Genomic DNA, 16,872 nt, shown 5'->3' with positions numbered 1-16,872 from the left:
CTCCCTTATCCAAAGCGCTCTACCCAAGGGTAATCATTTTCTGACTTCTCATAGTAGAGAGTAGTTTTGCCTGTTTTTAAATTTACACAAATGGAATCACACAGTAAGTACTTTAGCCTACCACTTGTAAACAGCTGTAGGTCGTTCATTATCACGGTCATGGAGTATTCCCTCAAGTCAATATACCACAATTTACTCATCCATTCCGTCGATGGGCATTTGGGTGGTTTCCAGGCAGTGCTATTATGAATAGTGTTCTATGAACCTTCTAGTAGAAGACATCTGGTGAACACATGCACACACGTCTGCTGGGTAGATACCTGGGCATGAAACGGCTGTGTCACAGGTAGATATACGGGCAGCGGTAGTAGATATTGCCAGGTTTCCAAAGAGGTTCACTGATGAATACTCCCACAGGCAGAGGATGAGGGTCCTGGTTGCTTTAATCCTCACCAACAGGCGGTATTTTTCATTTTCATCTTTTTCATTTTAAATAACCTTGAGGTATGATTTATGTAGAATGAACTGCACCCACTTCAAGTGTATGAGTTTGACAAGAGTATACGCCTGTGAAACCGCCACTACCACCATGAAACAGAACAGTGCTGTCACCCCCGGAAGTGTCCTGGTGCCCCTCTGCAGCCCACCCTTCCCTCCACCCTTCACCCCTGGCAATCTACTTCGTCATCACAGGTTGGTTTGCATTTTCTGGAAGTGTATATACAAAGGGAAGCATGTAAATGGAAGTATACACTCTTCCGTGTCCAGCTCCGACAGAATGATTCTGAACTGTATACGTGTTGCTGTATCAGTATTTGTTCCCTTTACTACTCCACAGTCCACTTTATGGGGAGCTGGGATTTTGTTTACCCATTCATCTGTGGATGGACATCTGGGTCCTTTCCAGTTTGGGAGCATTATGAATAAAGCCACTAAGAATATTCATAGACTCACATATATTCACAGTTTGTGTGAACAAATGTTTTCGTTTCTCTCGAGTAAATACCGAGGGTACAACGACTAGATCGTGTATTTATAAGAAACTACCAAGCAGTTTTACAGAGTGGTTGTACCATCAGAAGAGTGCACAAGAATTCGAGTTGCTCCACATCCCAGCCGCTTTAGGGGGGCGTTGGCAGTCTTTTAACTATTTTAATGGGTGTGGAGGGCGATCTACCTCCTCATGACTTTAATGTGCACTTCCCTAATGACCAATGAAGCTGAATATCCTTTCGTGTGCTTACTTACCATTAGGATAATTTCTTTTGTGAAGAATCTTTTCAAACATTTTACTCATTTAAAAAAATATATATTTTTTAACGTTTATTTTTGAGACAGAGAGAGAGAGGGAGGGAGGGAGGGAATGAGTGGGGAAGAAGCAGAGGGAGAGAGACACAGAATCCAAAGCAGGCTCCAGGCTCTGAGCTGTCAGCACAGAAACGGACACGGGCCTCGAACCCATGAACCGTCACGACCTGAGCCGAAGTTGGACACTTAACCGACTGAGCCACCAGGAGCCCCTTTTCCCCATTTTCTTACATGGGTCATCTTCTTAGCATAAAATTTTAAGAGTGCTTTTTATTATGGAAACAGGTCCTTTATCAGGTATAATGTATTGTAAGTATTTTCTCCCATCCTGTGGCTTGCCTTTTTGATCTCTTCATGCTGTCTTTCAAAGAGCAAAAGTTTTAGATTTTGACCAAAAGCCATATATCATTTTTCTTCTTTGTGACTTTTGCTTTCGTGACCTAGGAAATCTTTTCCAAACTGGAGGTCACAGAGATTTTCCCCCTATGTTTTCTTCTGGAGGTTTTATAGTTTTTCCTTTTACATTTAGATCTGTGATCCTTTCGAGTTAATTTTTATGCACAATCGTGAGGTTCATTTTTGTCTCAATATGGATATCCAGTTATGTTAGCACAATCTGTTGAAAAGCTTTTCCTTTCCCCATTAAACTGCCTTGGCATCTTTAATTGAGCATATATTTATGGGTCTATTTCTGGCCACCAATCTAGATGTGTTTCCCTTCTCCAATACCACACTGTCTTGTTTACTGTAGCTCTGTAGTAAGTCTTGATGTCAGGTAATGTTAATTTTCCAACTTCGCTTTTCTTTTTAAAAATTGCCCTGGCTACTTTGGATTGTTTACATTTTTAGATTTAAAAATCAGCTTCTCAATTTCCGTAAATATCTTTGAGCATTATTTTTCTTGCCAGAAAAAGAGAGCGAATATAAACTTCCTCACTGAGTTGCTAGGAGGGTAGAAAAGGGGTAATATGTTAATGTACCAAATACGGTGGCACATAACGGGCACTCACTTAATGTTAGCTTCCTCTCTCTTTCCGTCTCTTGGCCTTTAAATAAACAGGATCCAATCTAGCAATGCCCTAACATTTTACGAGTGGGTCAATGGTTGTAGTAAAAATATTGCCACACCAAAAGACTTTTATAAGTAAATATTTGTATTTTCACTTGGATTCAATACTGAAATGCACTTGCCAGAGAAAGCAATTCAGCATATTTACTAATAAACGGTTTCAGGCCACATTTTGGGAAAGCATAAAACCACAGCCAGAACAGAAATTTAAATATGTTTTCAAGCTCCATACAGTGCCTAATTACATTACTCTATAATACCAACAGAAAAGTCTCCTATAGCAAGATTGCAATGTCCCATCATCCATACTGCTGTCGCAAATGGAAAAAGTATTTTTGTTCTCAAAAACTTCCTAGAAATACACATAACAAACAAAACATGGCAACCAATTCAACAATTAACATGTACTAATTTGAAACCCAAGCTTATAAACAACCAAAAACCTTTGAAGTATTTTAGTTTAGCCTAAGTGATATCACTTCATGAAATGGAGACATATCAGTAGGCAAACACAGGCTACCAAAAGGCAATTTTGGGTGAGCCACCAATACTTGGTGGTAACCCACATTTATCAGATGAACTGATATTTAAAGACAAACAGTAATTTGCTCCTTTTTCCATGACCTTACTCAATAGCCTCTTTCAGTAGAGCATTTTTTTAAACGTAAAAAGGGCCTTAACATTTAATTTAACTACACTTAATTGATTATTGGATGAATACACAAAATCTGGTGGCTAATTCCAAGACAACTCAATTGCTAAGTCATTTACTGTCCTACTTTCTTAACAAGGAAGACATAAGGCCAAACCCTTTCTTTTCATGAAGATGATCGCAGGGCAAAGCAATTTCATCTCCATTGACTGAGCTGCATAGAACCAGTGACCCACCTCCAGACATACCAGAAATTAATAAACTGTAAAATGCTGCTTGGGCTCCCCAGCTATCTGTCAAGGGCAAAGCCATTCTCCATTTACATTGGCTTGGCATCACCCCGACGTCTCCTGCTCGTGAGCATTTCAAGTTCCATAAATATGACCAAGGCATGACACCATGACATCTACTATGACATCTGTCTCCACTCCACTCCTCTGGCCCCATCTTAGTTTCGATTTCCTCTAATTGGATCACCTCAGCTTTGGCATGAACTTACAGTAATATACTAACCAATCTCCTTGTCTTCATCCTGGTCATTTCTAATTCATTCTCTCTGTGCTACTTCAGTGATCTCTCTGAAATCAGAAATCCAGCCACGTCACTCTTCAGCGCCACACTCCATGGTTCTTCTCAATGCTACCCAAAGAGTTGCCACACAACCCGCACGCATATCCTAGGTACACACATACCCAAGACAAATGAAGACATACATTCACGTTAAAAACTTATACACCTGATCACAGCAGATTATAGTAGCCAAAAAGTATAAACAACCTAAATGTCCATAAACTGGTAAATGGATAACCAAAATGTGGCATATCCATACCATAGTATTCAATAACAGAATAAATGGTGGTAACGCGAATAGTATTAATATAAGTATCATAAATATAAATAGTAGTGAATACCAATAAACAGTATTCTATTTGTTAACACACATCAGTATTACCCAAAACATCTGAAATTCAATGCAATTCTTCATCAAAATCCCAACCTGTTTTCTGCAGAATTAGAACAACTGATCTAAAATGCACATGGAATCTCAAGGGACCCTGAACGGCCAAAATAATCTTGAAAAAGAACAAACCTGGACGGCCCACACTTCCTAATTTCAAAACTTACTACAAAGCTCCAGGAATCAAAACCACGTGGTACTGGCAAAAAGACAGACATACAGCTCAATGGCATAAAATAATGAGCACAGAAATACACTCTTGCATATATGGTGAAATGATTTTTCACTAGGTGCCAAGACCATTCAACAGGGAAGGGCAGTCTTTTCAACCAACGGCGCCAAGAAAACCGGACACCCACACGAAAAAGAATGAAGCCGGACCCTTCCTTACCTGATACTATATGCAAAAATTAATTCAACACAGATCAAAGACCTAATTGTAAGAGCTAAAAACCCTTAGAGAAAACTCAGGGCAAAAGCTTCACGACATTGGGTTGGCAATGATTTCTTGGATATGACACTGACATAACAAAGATACATATATTGGTCTCTGCCCCCAGTTCCTGGCAGAGCTCCTAGCCCCTTGGAATTTCCCGGGTGATAGGACTGCCCGTTCTAATGAGGCAAATCTCAGGGAGCCCCGGGCAGCTTCAGGATGGAGCTGGTCAGGAGGGAGACCAAGCCAAGCTTGGAATTTGCAGCCCCACCCTGCATCGTCTCAGAAGGGAAGAGGGGCTGGAAAGTGAGTTGTTGTTTTTTTTGTTTTGTTTTGTTTTTTTAAATCTTTATTATTGAGAGAGAGACAGAGAGCAAGCAGGAGAGGAACAGAGAGAGAGGGAGACACAGACTCCAAAGCAGGCTCCAGGCTCTGAGCTGTCAGCACAGAGCCCAACACGGGGCTCGAACTCACAAACCACGAGATCATGACCCGAGCCGAAGTCAGACACTTAACTGACTAAGCCACCCAGGTGCCCCAGGGGGCTGGAAAGTGAGTTAATGATTGATCATGCCTTCATGATGAAGCTTCTATAAAAATCCCCAAAGTGTGAGTTCTGAGAACTTCTAGGTCAGCAAACACCTCTACGTGCCAGGAGGGTGGCACACCCCCAATTCCACAGAAACACAAGCTCCTGCACTTATGACCCTTCAGGTCCTCAGACTACGTATCTCTTCATCTGGCTGTCCATTCATAGTCTCTAATATCCTTGGTAATAAACTGGCAATCTAATAAGTATACTGCTTCCTTGAGTTCTGCCAGCCATTCCAGCAAATTATCAATCCCTAGGCAGGGGTCATGGGAAGTATGATTCATAACCAGCCAGTCAGAAGCACAGGCAACAACGTGGACTTGGGCCTGGCACTTGAAGGGGGGGCAGTCTTACATGACCGAGCCCTAACCCAGACACGCAGCTGGGGTCAGGGAGCCGCTCACTGTGGAAATCCACACACCGGGTGCCTCATGTACCTCGAGTAGGGGAATCTAGGAGAAACGGAATTTTTCCCATTCAGACACCAAAGGCACAGGCAACAAGGGAAAAAACAGACAAATTGGACTTCACCAAAATGTTTAAATTGTGTATATCAAAAGACAATATTAACAGAGTTAAAAGGCTTTCACAGAATGGGAGAAAATATGTGCAAATCATCTATCCGATAAGGAGTTAATATCCAAAATGCATAGAGAACTCCTAAAACACAATAAACCAATTCAAAAATGGACAAAGGACTTGAATAGACATTTCTAAGGACATACAAATGGCTAGTAAGCACATGAAAAGATGCTCAACATCACTAAACATTAGGGAAATGCAAACCAAAACTACAATGAGATACTAGCTTACACCCATAAGGATGGTTCCTATCAAAAAAAGAAAGGGGGGCAGGGATGGTGATGCCTGAGTGGCTCAGTCGGCTGACTGGGCATCCAACTTCAGCTCAGGTCATGCTCTCTCAGCTCATGAGTTCAAGCCCCACGTGGAGTTCGAGCCCCATGTCGGGCTCTGTGCTGACAGCTCAGAGCCTGGAGCCTGCTTTGGATTCTGTGTCTCCCTCTGTCTCTGCCCCTCCCCCACTTGTTCTCGCTCTCTCAAAAATAAAGATTAAAAACAAAAAGAAAGGGGGGCACCTGGGTGGCTCAATCAGTTGAGCAACTCTTGATTTCAGCTCAGATCATGATCTCATGTGCGCGCGCTCTCTCTCTCTCTCTCTCTCTCTCTCTCTCAAAATAAATAAACTTAAATAAACTTTAAAATAAAAAGGAAGGAAGGAAGGAAATAACAAGTGTCAGAGGACGTGAAGTCATTGGGACTCTTGCGCACTACAGGTGGGAATGTAGAATGGTACAGCTGCTGTGGAAAACAGTAGGGCAGATCCTCAAAATGTTAAAAATAGAATTACAATATGATCCAACAATCCCACACTTCCGGGTAAATACCCAAGAGAACTGAAAGCAAGGTCAGCTGTACACCCAAGTTCATAACGGCGTTATTCACAATAGCGTCTAACAACCGATGAATGAAGAAGCAAAATGTCACACACACTTACACACACAGTGGACTCTTATTCAGACCTAAAAAGGAAGGCAATTCTGATATATACAACATGGATGAACCTTGAGGACATCACACAAAGTGACATAAACCAGTCTCAAAAAGACAAGTGCTGCATGAGTCTACTTATACGAGGTATTAGAGTAGGCACAAGCAGAGACAGAACGTAGATCGCAGGCTGCCAGGGGCTGGGGAGGCAGGAATGGGGAGTCATTGTTAAATGGGTACAGAGTTTCAGTTTTTACAAAATGAAGAGTTATGGAGATGGATGGTGGAATAACTGTCCAACATTATGAATGTATTAAATATCATTTAACTGTACATTTTAAATGGTTCAGGTGGTAAATTTTGTTATATTGTATCACAATAAAAAACTTAGGAAAAAAAGAGGAGAGTATCCTATAAGGGTATAGGAATTAAATGAGTTACAGGCACCTGAGTGGCCTCCGACTTTGGCTCAGGTCATGATCTTGCGGTTCGTGGGTTCGGCCCCTGCATTGGGCTCTGTGCTGACAGCTCAGAGCCTGGAGCCTGCTTCAGATTCTGTGTCTCTCTCTCTCTGCCCTCCCCTGCTTGTGCTCTCCCTCTCTCTCTCTCTCAAAAATAAACATTAAAAAAGCTTTTAAAAAAAGAATTAAATGAGATAATGTATGTAAAACAGTGTTCAGTACGTGGTAGCCATTATCATCGTTCTCTGAAGAAGGCAGAGCCCCTCTGGCCTCTGGGACTCTCCGGCACAGTTCCCAAGGCCTAGAATGCAGGTGTCCACCCAGTCCGCCTACTAAACACCTACATATTCTCCAAGGTGGAACTCCAATGTCACCACCTTCTTTTGCACATTCTCCGAGAAGGTGAGCCAGGGTAAGGCCCATTAGGTGTGCACTTCACCCCCCAGGCTTTCCGCAATGCCTGGTACGAAGCTGCCTGGGGACGCATATGTGAACGATTATTATACCCCAGAGAAGCCGGAACACTGACCCTCAGGGCTTCCATACCACCCACAACAGCAAGACAGAAGCAAACCGTTAACTATTTTAGCTTGGGACTACCCTTTATTCACATGCTTGCAGCTAATCCTTACCAGGAACAGGGAATGTCCTAATTGCTCTACAGAGAGTGTTTCATTTTATCCTTCCTTGTAACAACCCTCTGAGGAAGATACTACCATTCTATAGATGAGGAAACTGAGGCACAGATAGGTACTTACTGGTTCCTTCCTCCCTCCATCCTTCCCTCCAAGTAAATTCTATGCCCAACGTGGGGCTCAAACTCAGGACCCCGAGATCAAGAGTCACACACCCTACTGACTGAGGCGGGTGCACACTCCTTGGTATATTTTTTCTTTTGTTCTTTTTATTTATGTATTTATTTTGGTACATTTATTTCTAATGAAAAAAAAAATCAGGAAGAGGAAAAGTAAAGGAATGCGAATGCCCCCATAGTCCACTGACTAGAATACTTTGTGGGAGTGCCTGCAAGCGTCCGTGGCTTGCACGTTTCCCTGCCGCTAAGAAACTGGAAAACACGGCTGTGCCTAATGTACCGGGATCGCAGAGCCGGCCTGTTCCAGGAAAGCATCGTAGCCATGGACAACCCCTGCCCCAGCCATGACGTCTCCTCCCCCTCTTTGAGATTCCCCCCCCACCGCCGCAATTCACAGGTTAGTAAGACTAGATATTCCGTACACTGGCCTCACGGTGGGAATGAAACGTGGAGAAAAGGGACACAGTCAATTTTAGAACTTTCCAAGTCACATTAGGGATCCCAGGACCTCCATATGAATCCAGGAAGTACCAGAACCAGATGTTCCTCAAAGCCTCCCCAGGTAAATCTGCAACCCTGAGGCCCTGGCCACTGTCACACAGTGTGCTTGGTTGGGAGGTCACAGCCCGCCACGCACAGACCTAGTGAGTGATAACAAGGCTCTGAGGGCCATGGCTGTGCCTCCATTCCCACACCTGCAGGGCTTGGAGGTTCTCAAATCACAGGGCCACCCCCCCCCACCCCCCCAGGTCTCATAGCTGGGAATTTCTCATCCCAAGGACACAGGAAGCGTGTAACTGCCCATCCAGTCCAGAGTGACGTGCATGCGCTGAGGGCACCTGCTCTGTCCCAGAGCTTCCAAGCCCTCTGTTTTGGCAACACATATGCCTTCTATCCTTGTTCACAACAATGCGTGATTTATTCGTGTGGGTACGCACAAGACAAATTACTCACTACGTACAAGGAAAACAACACGGCCCATGAATGGAGTGGAGAAAGAAAACCAGAGCATTCGAGAAATCTGATAAAACTCAAAAATATATCCATAAGGGGCAGCTGGGTGGCTCAGTCTGTTAAGCATCTGACTCTTGGTTTCAGCTCAGGTCATGATCTTGCAGTTCGTAGGATTGAGCCCTGCATTGGGGTCTGTGCTGACAACACAGAGCCTGCTTGGGGCCGTCTCTCTCCCTCTCTCTCTGCCCCTCCCCTGTTCATGCTCTCTTTCTAATAAATAAACTTTAAATAACATAATAAATCCATAAAATTAGTAAAAAACCATTAATGACGCATTCACAGAAAACTAACGGAACATGGGGCGCCTGGGTGGCTCAGTAGGTTGGACATCTGACTCTTGACATTGGCTCAGGTCATGATCTCACAATTTCATGGGTTAAAGCCCCACGTTGGGCTCCGTGCTGACCGCAGGAGCCTGCTTGGGAGTCTCCCTCTCTCTGCCCCTCCCCCAGCTTGTGCTCTGTCTCTCTCAAAATAAATAAGTAAACTTGGAAAAAAAAAAAAAAAACCCTAACAGAACATGCCATTCATGAAATGTAATATTCTTCACTCCTTTTTAATTTCCTGAAATAAGGCTTTGGCACTATCACTTAAACCAACATCACCCTCTACTTGTTCAAATACAAAAGTGCTCTCTGGTTCATGTTTCTCAGCTCACTACTCCCAGACATTTCTAATATTACGTTATTATTAAGATCTACTGACAATCATTTATATCCCCAGATGAAATAAAAAGTTGGTGGGGCGCCTGGGTGGCTTAGTCGGTTAAGCGTCCGACTTTTGCTTAGGTCATGATCTCGCAGTTTGTGGGTTCGAGCCCCACGTCGGGCTCTGTGCTGACTGCCAGCTCAGAGCCTGGAGCCTGTTTCAGTCTGTGACTCCCTCTCTCTCTGACCCTCCCCTGCTCACGCTGTCTCTCTCTCTCTCTCTCCTAGAAATAAATAAAAAAACATTAAAAAAAAAAAAGTTGGTAAAAGTCCCATGATCCCAGGGACACATGATCAAAACATGTGAACTGGCAGAAATTCACATGAATCTACCTTACTTGACTTTTAATTGAAATGCTAATTCATTCGGTTAATAAACACACACTGAGGGGTAAATGTGGGCAGAGATGTAGTCTGCAAAATTCTCAGCAATACATGTCATTCATTTAACAGCAATTATTGTATGTCTCCTCTATGCCAGGGGTTAGGGGATCAACAGGGAACAGAAATGTCTGAGTCTCATGAGTTCACATTCAAGTAAAGAAGCAAATCGGGGGGCGCCTGGGTGGCTTAGTCGGTTAAGCGTCCGACTTTCCGACTTTCGCTTAGGTCATGATCTCGCGGTTTGTGGGTTCGAGCCCCGCGTCGGGCTCTGTGCTGACTGCCAGCTCGGAGCCTGGAGCCTGTTTCAGTCTGTGACTCCATCTCTCTCTGACCCTCCCCTGCTCACGCTGTCTCTCTCTCCTAGAAATAAAAAAAAACATTTAAAAAAAAAAAAAGAAGCAAATCGGAAATTTCAGATGGTGATGTGTGCTATTAAGAAAAATCAGTGACGTGAAGATTCAGAAGCAGGACACCTAGGAACTTATTCAATGCTTACAAGTTTGTTTTTGTGTTTTTTTTTTTTCAAAAAAGATACATTAATTTCAACTTTATGCAGGAACTAGGCAATGCATATGAGTGGCAGGGATAAGAACAGAGGCCAAAGAGAAGGGTAAAAATGTGAGGGGGAGAAAGGAAAAGAAAGGAACACAAGCCGAAAGAGAGAAACAGATGTGTAAGGAACAATGGGCTATTGTGCCTATTACAGGGAGGCATGTGTTGTGTTTTGTTTTGTTTGATTCATGGGTTCAATATATCAGGTCAAACCATATTAGAAACCACCTATCCTACCATGCTCCTCTGACACACAAAATAGATATTTTAAAACCAAAATTAACAGGGAAAATAAAACTGCTTTTCTTATGATAGCGAAGGGCAGGGAAAAGCTATTCATAAATAAATGCAGCTCTTCCTACCGGACAAAATAAAAGGAGACTCTACTATTGAGCCCCGAGCTTCAGAGAAAGAGATCCTTGAAGGGCACTTGTTGGTCGGTTTGTTTTTTAAAGAACTGTCTAAAGTACAAGCTTATGTGCTCTTTAACTCAGATGTACTACCTCTAGCCTAAACACGAGCAATGAAAATAGTCATTCTTGGGCAAACCAGTGAGAAAAGAGCAAAAACGCTTGAGGTCTAAGGCAGCCAAACAGAGAAGTGCTCACACACCAAAGGAGCTGTCCATTCACCTTGGCTTCCCCTCCGTCTCTGTCACCACAGAGCATGACACCACCGAGATCTAGGTGAAAGCCCATGTTGGCCCTTCTTCCCTGCCTGCATCTGCTACAAAACCTCTCTATCTCGGGGCAGGCCGCCACTCTGAGACCCCGCCTCTGCTCTGAAGGACCAGGAGTTCCATAACCTGGCTGCCTACTGGAAGAGGAGCCAATGCACTCACTACAGAGTGTAGTTCATCAGCACCGTCTCAATGACCTCTCAGACTAAAGCCTCCCCAAGTAATAGTTCTGTGCTTCCTCCCTCTCACACCCTTTTGCTAAGTCCACCTACTAAGGGGACTATGCCCTCCATAACTGAACTCAGTTTTTCCTGCAAAATGAAAGCCTCCTTCTCAACTTCATTATCACTCTCAAACAATTCAACCATGTAAACATGCAGAAAAGCAACCAAAATCACGATCTTTGTTCTCATTGGCCTCTCTCTTGCCACTCCCATGATCAGTCACGAGGCTTACATTACTCTGTGTAAGCGAGGTACACACACACCCCTCCTGTTTTACTTCCAAGTTCTGATCGATGAATCACCCCTTAACCTCATTCTCACCTTGGAGTCCTCTTGGCAGGAAATGGAGTGAGGCAAAGTTAACCATATGGAGAGAAAGATGAAGAAAATCGCGTCTACTTAGTTCCTACTATGAATTTGGCACTGTTCTAGCCTAGAAGGTGGTAATTATTGTCTCCATTTTATAAATGGGGGACAAAGTCTGAAGTTTCTCAAATATACTCATTCCTTTCTGGTCTAACAGTGCAGGCGTTCATCACTCCACATTCACAGTACCGTTGGCTTTCCTCAACTCCTGATCTGTTCTTTGTAGAACACTGCCAGATCAATCATACCAAAATTCCATTTATATCACATCAATTCTCTGTTGAGGGGAATGCAATGCCTTCTGCTTCTCTATTTGCCCACTGACTGGCCCAGAACCCAATAAATATTTGTTGCTTAAAACCATCCCGCGATTCCACACCAGCCTAGAACTAATGAGCCCTAGAAGCAGAAAGTAACAAGATTTTTAAGACAGCCGTGTCAAATATGCAGAACACATGTGGAAAAGCCAAAGGCAACTCAAAAGCCTTTAAGATAAAGTGGAATTGCTCTACAACATTTCACAATTTTGACTCCACCCAAACCACCCTTCTTCAGGGAGTAGGGATGCTGAAAGAGCTGTATTCTAACCCCTGCTCCCCCACGTCTAGCTTCTTAACCGCCCCACGCTTCAGTATCCTGCTCTGTGAAAGTTCAGCTGGGCCTCTGTTCAAAGACTCCCACCCTCCCTGACTATTCAAGCCCAAGCCATTCTCCAAAGGTCAGATGAAAGGCTGTTTTCCTTGCAAACTCTCACTGGGTGACCTCAGCCCATCACTGCACTTGATTTCTAACAGCTCTACAGGAGAAGGAGCCTGAATCACTCATTTTAACTTTTATCCGTAATCGGGGCACCTGGGTGGCTCAGTCGGTTAAGCGTCCGACTTCACTCAGGGCATGATCTCGTGGTTCGTGGGTTTGAGCCCCACATCAGCTTCTGTGCTGACAGCTCAGAGCCTGGAGCCTGTTTCATATTGTCTCCCTCTCTCTGCCCCTCCCCCACTCATGCTCTGTCTCTAATAAATAAACAAAAAAAATTTTTTTAATAAAAAAACTTTTATCTGTAATCACGTATCGCTGTGCCTCATTTAATTATCTCACCCGTGTATACCCCACCCCTCACCAATGTCCCACTCATGAATGACAGTGACGCTACTCACTGCCTCAGGTGATCCTCGTGGCACAAAAGTATTAATATCAACAGTTATCACCACTACCATTTGCTATGTAAGTGCCAGGCACTGTGCTAACTATCTTATCCTTCAATCTTCCCAATCCTTTTAGGTAAATCTGTTTATCCCCATTTCATAGTGAAGGAAGAGAGCCTACCCAAAGCTACAAACTAGTGAGGACAGGGGTGAAGGGCAAGAGTGGTCATTTCTAACGCAGCTGTCTGACTCCCACTCTTAACCACTGCCATCATACTGCTTAGTGCTAATTGTGGCTTTATTTATTTATATATAGGGAGGGAGGGAGAGAGGGAGACAGAGAGAGAGCCTAAGCTGGGGAGGGGCAAAGACAGAAAAAGAGAGAGAGAATCCCAAGCAGGCTCCGTGCTGCATGCACAGAGCCCAACTCAGGGCTTGATCCCATGAACTGGGAGATCATGACCTGAGATGAGATCAGGAATTGGACACTTAAAGACTAAGCCTCCCACGCACCTCACTTACTGCGGAAATAGAATGTCCATGTTTTACATCTTCTCCCCTAAATGTGAGCTGTTTACAATAACAAAAACTGTATTTCTTGGCTCACTTACAGAACAACTCATTCTTAAGTGATTTATACTCAAGTCTTTACTTAACACTAACTGGCAATCTTAACAACTGAGAAACAGTAATAATTACTACTGTCAATTTGCAAATGTGGAAACAGAGGGACAGAGGGTTAAACAACTTGCCCCAAATCACACAGCTGGTAAGTAAATCCAAGGAGGAAGCGGCAGCTTTGATCAAGTACTACACTTATTAACTTATTTTCAACAATTTTTATTAAACACTAGAAAACCTAGAAAGGGGCAGGGGATACAGCGGTGAATAAACCAGAAGGAATCTGTTTTCATGATGCTTATAATCTTAAATCTTTTTCAACATTTTCATTCAATGGGCACAATCTTAAATCCTCTTCAATTTTCCATACAACAATATCAAATCTGGATAATGAGAATTAGTAGCAAAGAAAGCGCATGGGGCTTGAGGCCAGAACACCTGAGTTAAATTTCCAACTTTGCTATTTGTTAGCAACTTTGTCACTTATTAGACCCTGGTCAAATTCGTTCACCTGCCTCTCGGGTTCACTATCAGTCCGACATAACGTATTGAGTTGCGCACCGAGCACAGTGTCTGGCACTTAGTATACGCTCAATAAACGAGCTTCCATCTTTCCCCTCCCCTCCATGCACTGACTTCATACTCTGTGTCGTCACTGAGCACATGTTAAAAGCCTCCGCGCTGTTACGTCAAGAACCCAGAAGTGTCCAATCCCTTACTTCCCAGGACTATTTTCGTTCCAGGTCACTGTGTCTCCAATTTCGGGGCGCAGACTACTCTGACGCCAATAAATCGGATCACAACTCGGGAAGGACAGCAACTCCCGTGAGGGCCTGGCGGTGTCTATAACACGCTCCCCATGACCTTCTTTAAAAGGCTCGTGTGTCAGCTGGGGCGCACTGTGACCCTGACCCGGCTCCACCCGCGAAGGAGAATTTCCAGCCTCTGGCACGGGGTTGGGCCCTGCACGCCGCCTTCTTCTACTCACGAGCTCTGCACCTCTCGTGCCACCTGCCAGCCCGACCGTCCCCCAGTCCCTCGGCGCTGCGACTCCTCCTCCCCCCCCCGCCCCCGCGCCGCCCGAGTGACCTCCCGCCCGGCTCGGGCAGCTGGTCCCGGTCGGAGGGGCTGGACCAGGCCGGTCGGCCTGACCTCCCCAGGGGCTCCCCTCGCGCCCTCGCGGTCAGCGGGGCCTGGAGCCGGCCGCTCGGCTCCGGGCGGGGCCTGCAGGGGCGAGAGGCCCCTTACCTATCTTCACGACCGTATCCGCCATGCACCGGTCCCACTTCCTGCCGAGCTCGGAATCCGACATGTTCCCCACCCGCGGCTCGCGCTTTCCTTAAGGTCGGGCCCCGCGCTCCGGCTCCAGGCGGGTCTCGCGAGAGCCGGCCGCGGTTTCCAGGCCCGGAAGGCCGGCGCCGGCCCGCCGGATATCGCGAGATGACCTGAGTGCTTCCGCCCTTTCCGGTTTTTTTTTTTTTTCCAGTTGGTCGTCAAGGTGACGGGTTGCCTGGAGGCCGGAGGTGACCCTGACCTTGGAGCCGCGCCTACCTGAGGGCTGCGAGCCTGACCAGCTTCCCCGGCTGCCTCCCGAGCCCTGTCGGGAGGGAAGGCCCTTCCTCCGCACCAGCTCCCGACGTGGGCCCTGGAAATTCCCAGGGCAAGTGAGGGCACAGCGCTTGATTTCTTCATTCACTTTTTTTACTCCTTCATTCACTGTTTATTGCAGTGCGGCTCCCGCCTGCACCGCTAACACGGAGACTGTTCTGGAATAGGTCACCTGGGCCAGATCAAACGGATGCTTTGGGACCTCTCTCTGGACAGCACTGGGCACATCTGTCTCCTTCTTCCTGGTCCTCCTTGTCTCCGCCTTCTCCTTAGTCACCCGGACCCCCAGGTTCTGCTCCAGACTCTTCTCTTTAGGTGTCCTTCCAGCTTTTTCTCTGCCAGCTGCTTAAAGAGCGTTGGTTCCAAGAAGTACATCCATCCGCCTTGCTCTCTACATACTCTCCCTGAGTAATTGCAGCCACTGTCAAGTTCTGTCTCCAGATCAAACGTTCACTTCAAGCCTATTCATAATTCAGCCTCCTTGCTGGTGTCGTTGATTTTAGACTTCCTTTCCCCTTAGCACCGCCCCCCCCACCATCCTACCACAAATACAAATTTGACCATATTAATCCTCTGAATAGAAGTTGTCAATGATTTCTATTCACCTGCTGAATATATCCAAGACTCAAGAAGTTCATTCTAGGAAGCCTACACTAATAGACTTTAGAGCCCCCCTTCATCTACTAATAGAGCTTAGCGCGTCCTCTATTTTTGTTGAAGCAGCTTGCCTACCCCATAGAATTCTCTACATGCTATTGAAACATTCTCTCTCCCTTTTTTTAAGTTCATTTTGAGAGAGAGTGAAAGCTGGGGAGGAGCAGAGGGAGAGAGAGAGAGAGAGAATCCCAAGCACTTCGGCTGTCATCATGGAGCCCCACTCAGGGCTCGATCCCACCAATTGTGAGATCATGAGCTGAGCCAAAATCAAGAATGGTACACTTAACTGACTGAGCCACAGAGGTGCCCCCAAAACATCTCTTCATAGATGTTTGTATCTGCCAGTAAAACTAGAAGCTCTTTAAGGGCCGGAGATGCCCCTCTTCACCTGCACACTCCCTGCTCAGAGCACCATGCCATGGGCAGTAGGATAGTCTATAAAATGCTAATTAGACTGAATTGAATTCATTCACCCATTAATTTATTCATCTATTCTTGGCAACTTTAACAGCAGAACTGCTCTACCAGTCCTTGGTCTGACAGAGCCCCTTCCTTCAGGAAGCCTTCCTCCATGACCACCCCTCTAACTCTCATCTGAGCTACATATCACATTGTTTTGTAATAGTTTATCTCTTGACTGTGAACTCTGAGAACGAAGGCTGTGTCATTTCTGTACTCACAGAGGGGCTGGTATATATTGGATCCTCAATAAATGCTTTTAGAATGGATGTAAGAATGAATAAATGTATAAATGAATGATTGATTGAATGAAATAGAGGGAAAAAACTTGGGGCACCTGGCTGGCTCAGTTGGTAAAGCTTGCAACTCTTGATCTCTGGGTCATGAGTTCAGGCCCCAACACTGGGTGTGGAGACTGCTTAACCAAACAAACAATAAAAAATGAAAAATAAAAAAACCCTCTCTGTTCTGGGGAAATTGTATCGTATGGCATTTGTGTTGAAAAAGAAAAAAGCGGCGCCTGGGTGGCTTAGTCGGTTAAGCGTCCGACTTTCGCTTAGGTCATGATCTCGCGGTTCGTGGGTTCGAGCCCCGCGTCGGGCTCTGTGCTGACTGCCAGCTCGGAGCCTGAAGCCTGTTTCAGTCTGTGACTCCCTC

General features: G+C 45.1%; 1 protein-coding gene across 1 annotated transcript in view; it reads right to left on the bottom strand.

Moving 5' to 3' along the window:
- The window catches only part of MICOS10 (mitochondrial contact site and cristae organizing system subunit 10), a 32,351-nt gene extending 17,445 nt beyond the window's left edge, over positions 1-14,906 (bottom strand). The window contains exon 1 of the mRNA XM_039229073.1: positions 14,740-14,906. Within this exon, the coding sequence (XP_039085004.1) occupies positions 14,740-14,803 (64 nt within the window). The 5' untranslated portion in view covers positions 14,804-14,906. The remainder of the gene's footprint in view (positions 1-14,739) is intronic.
- Positions 14,907-16,872: the final 1,966 nt, after the last annotated feature.

This window comes from Hyaena hyaena, unplaced genomic scaffold, assembly GCF_003009895.1.
Source record: "Hyaena hyaena isolate Hyena2069 unplaced genomic scaffold, ASM300989v1 scaffold_35, whole genome shotgun sequence".
Taxonomy (NCBI): Eukaryota; Metazoa; Chordata; class Mammalia; order Carnivora; family Hyaenidae; genus Hyaena; species Hyaena hyaena.
The sequence above is the reverse complement of the archived record's forward strand: the minus strand, read 5'-3'. Positions and strand labels throughout refer to the sequence as shown.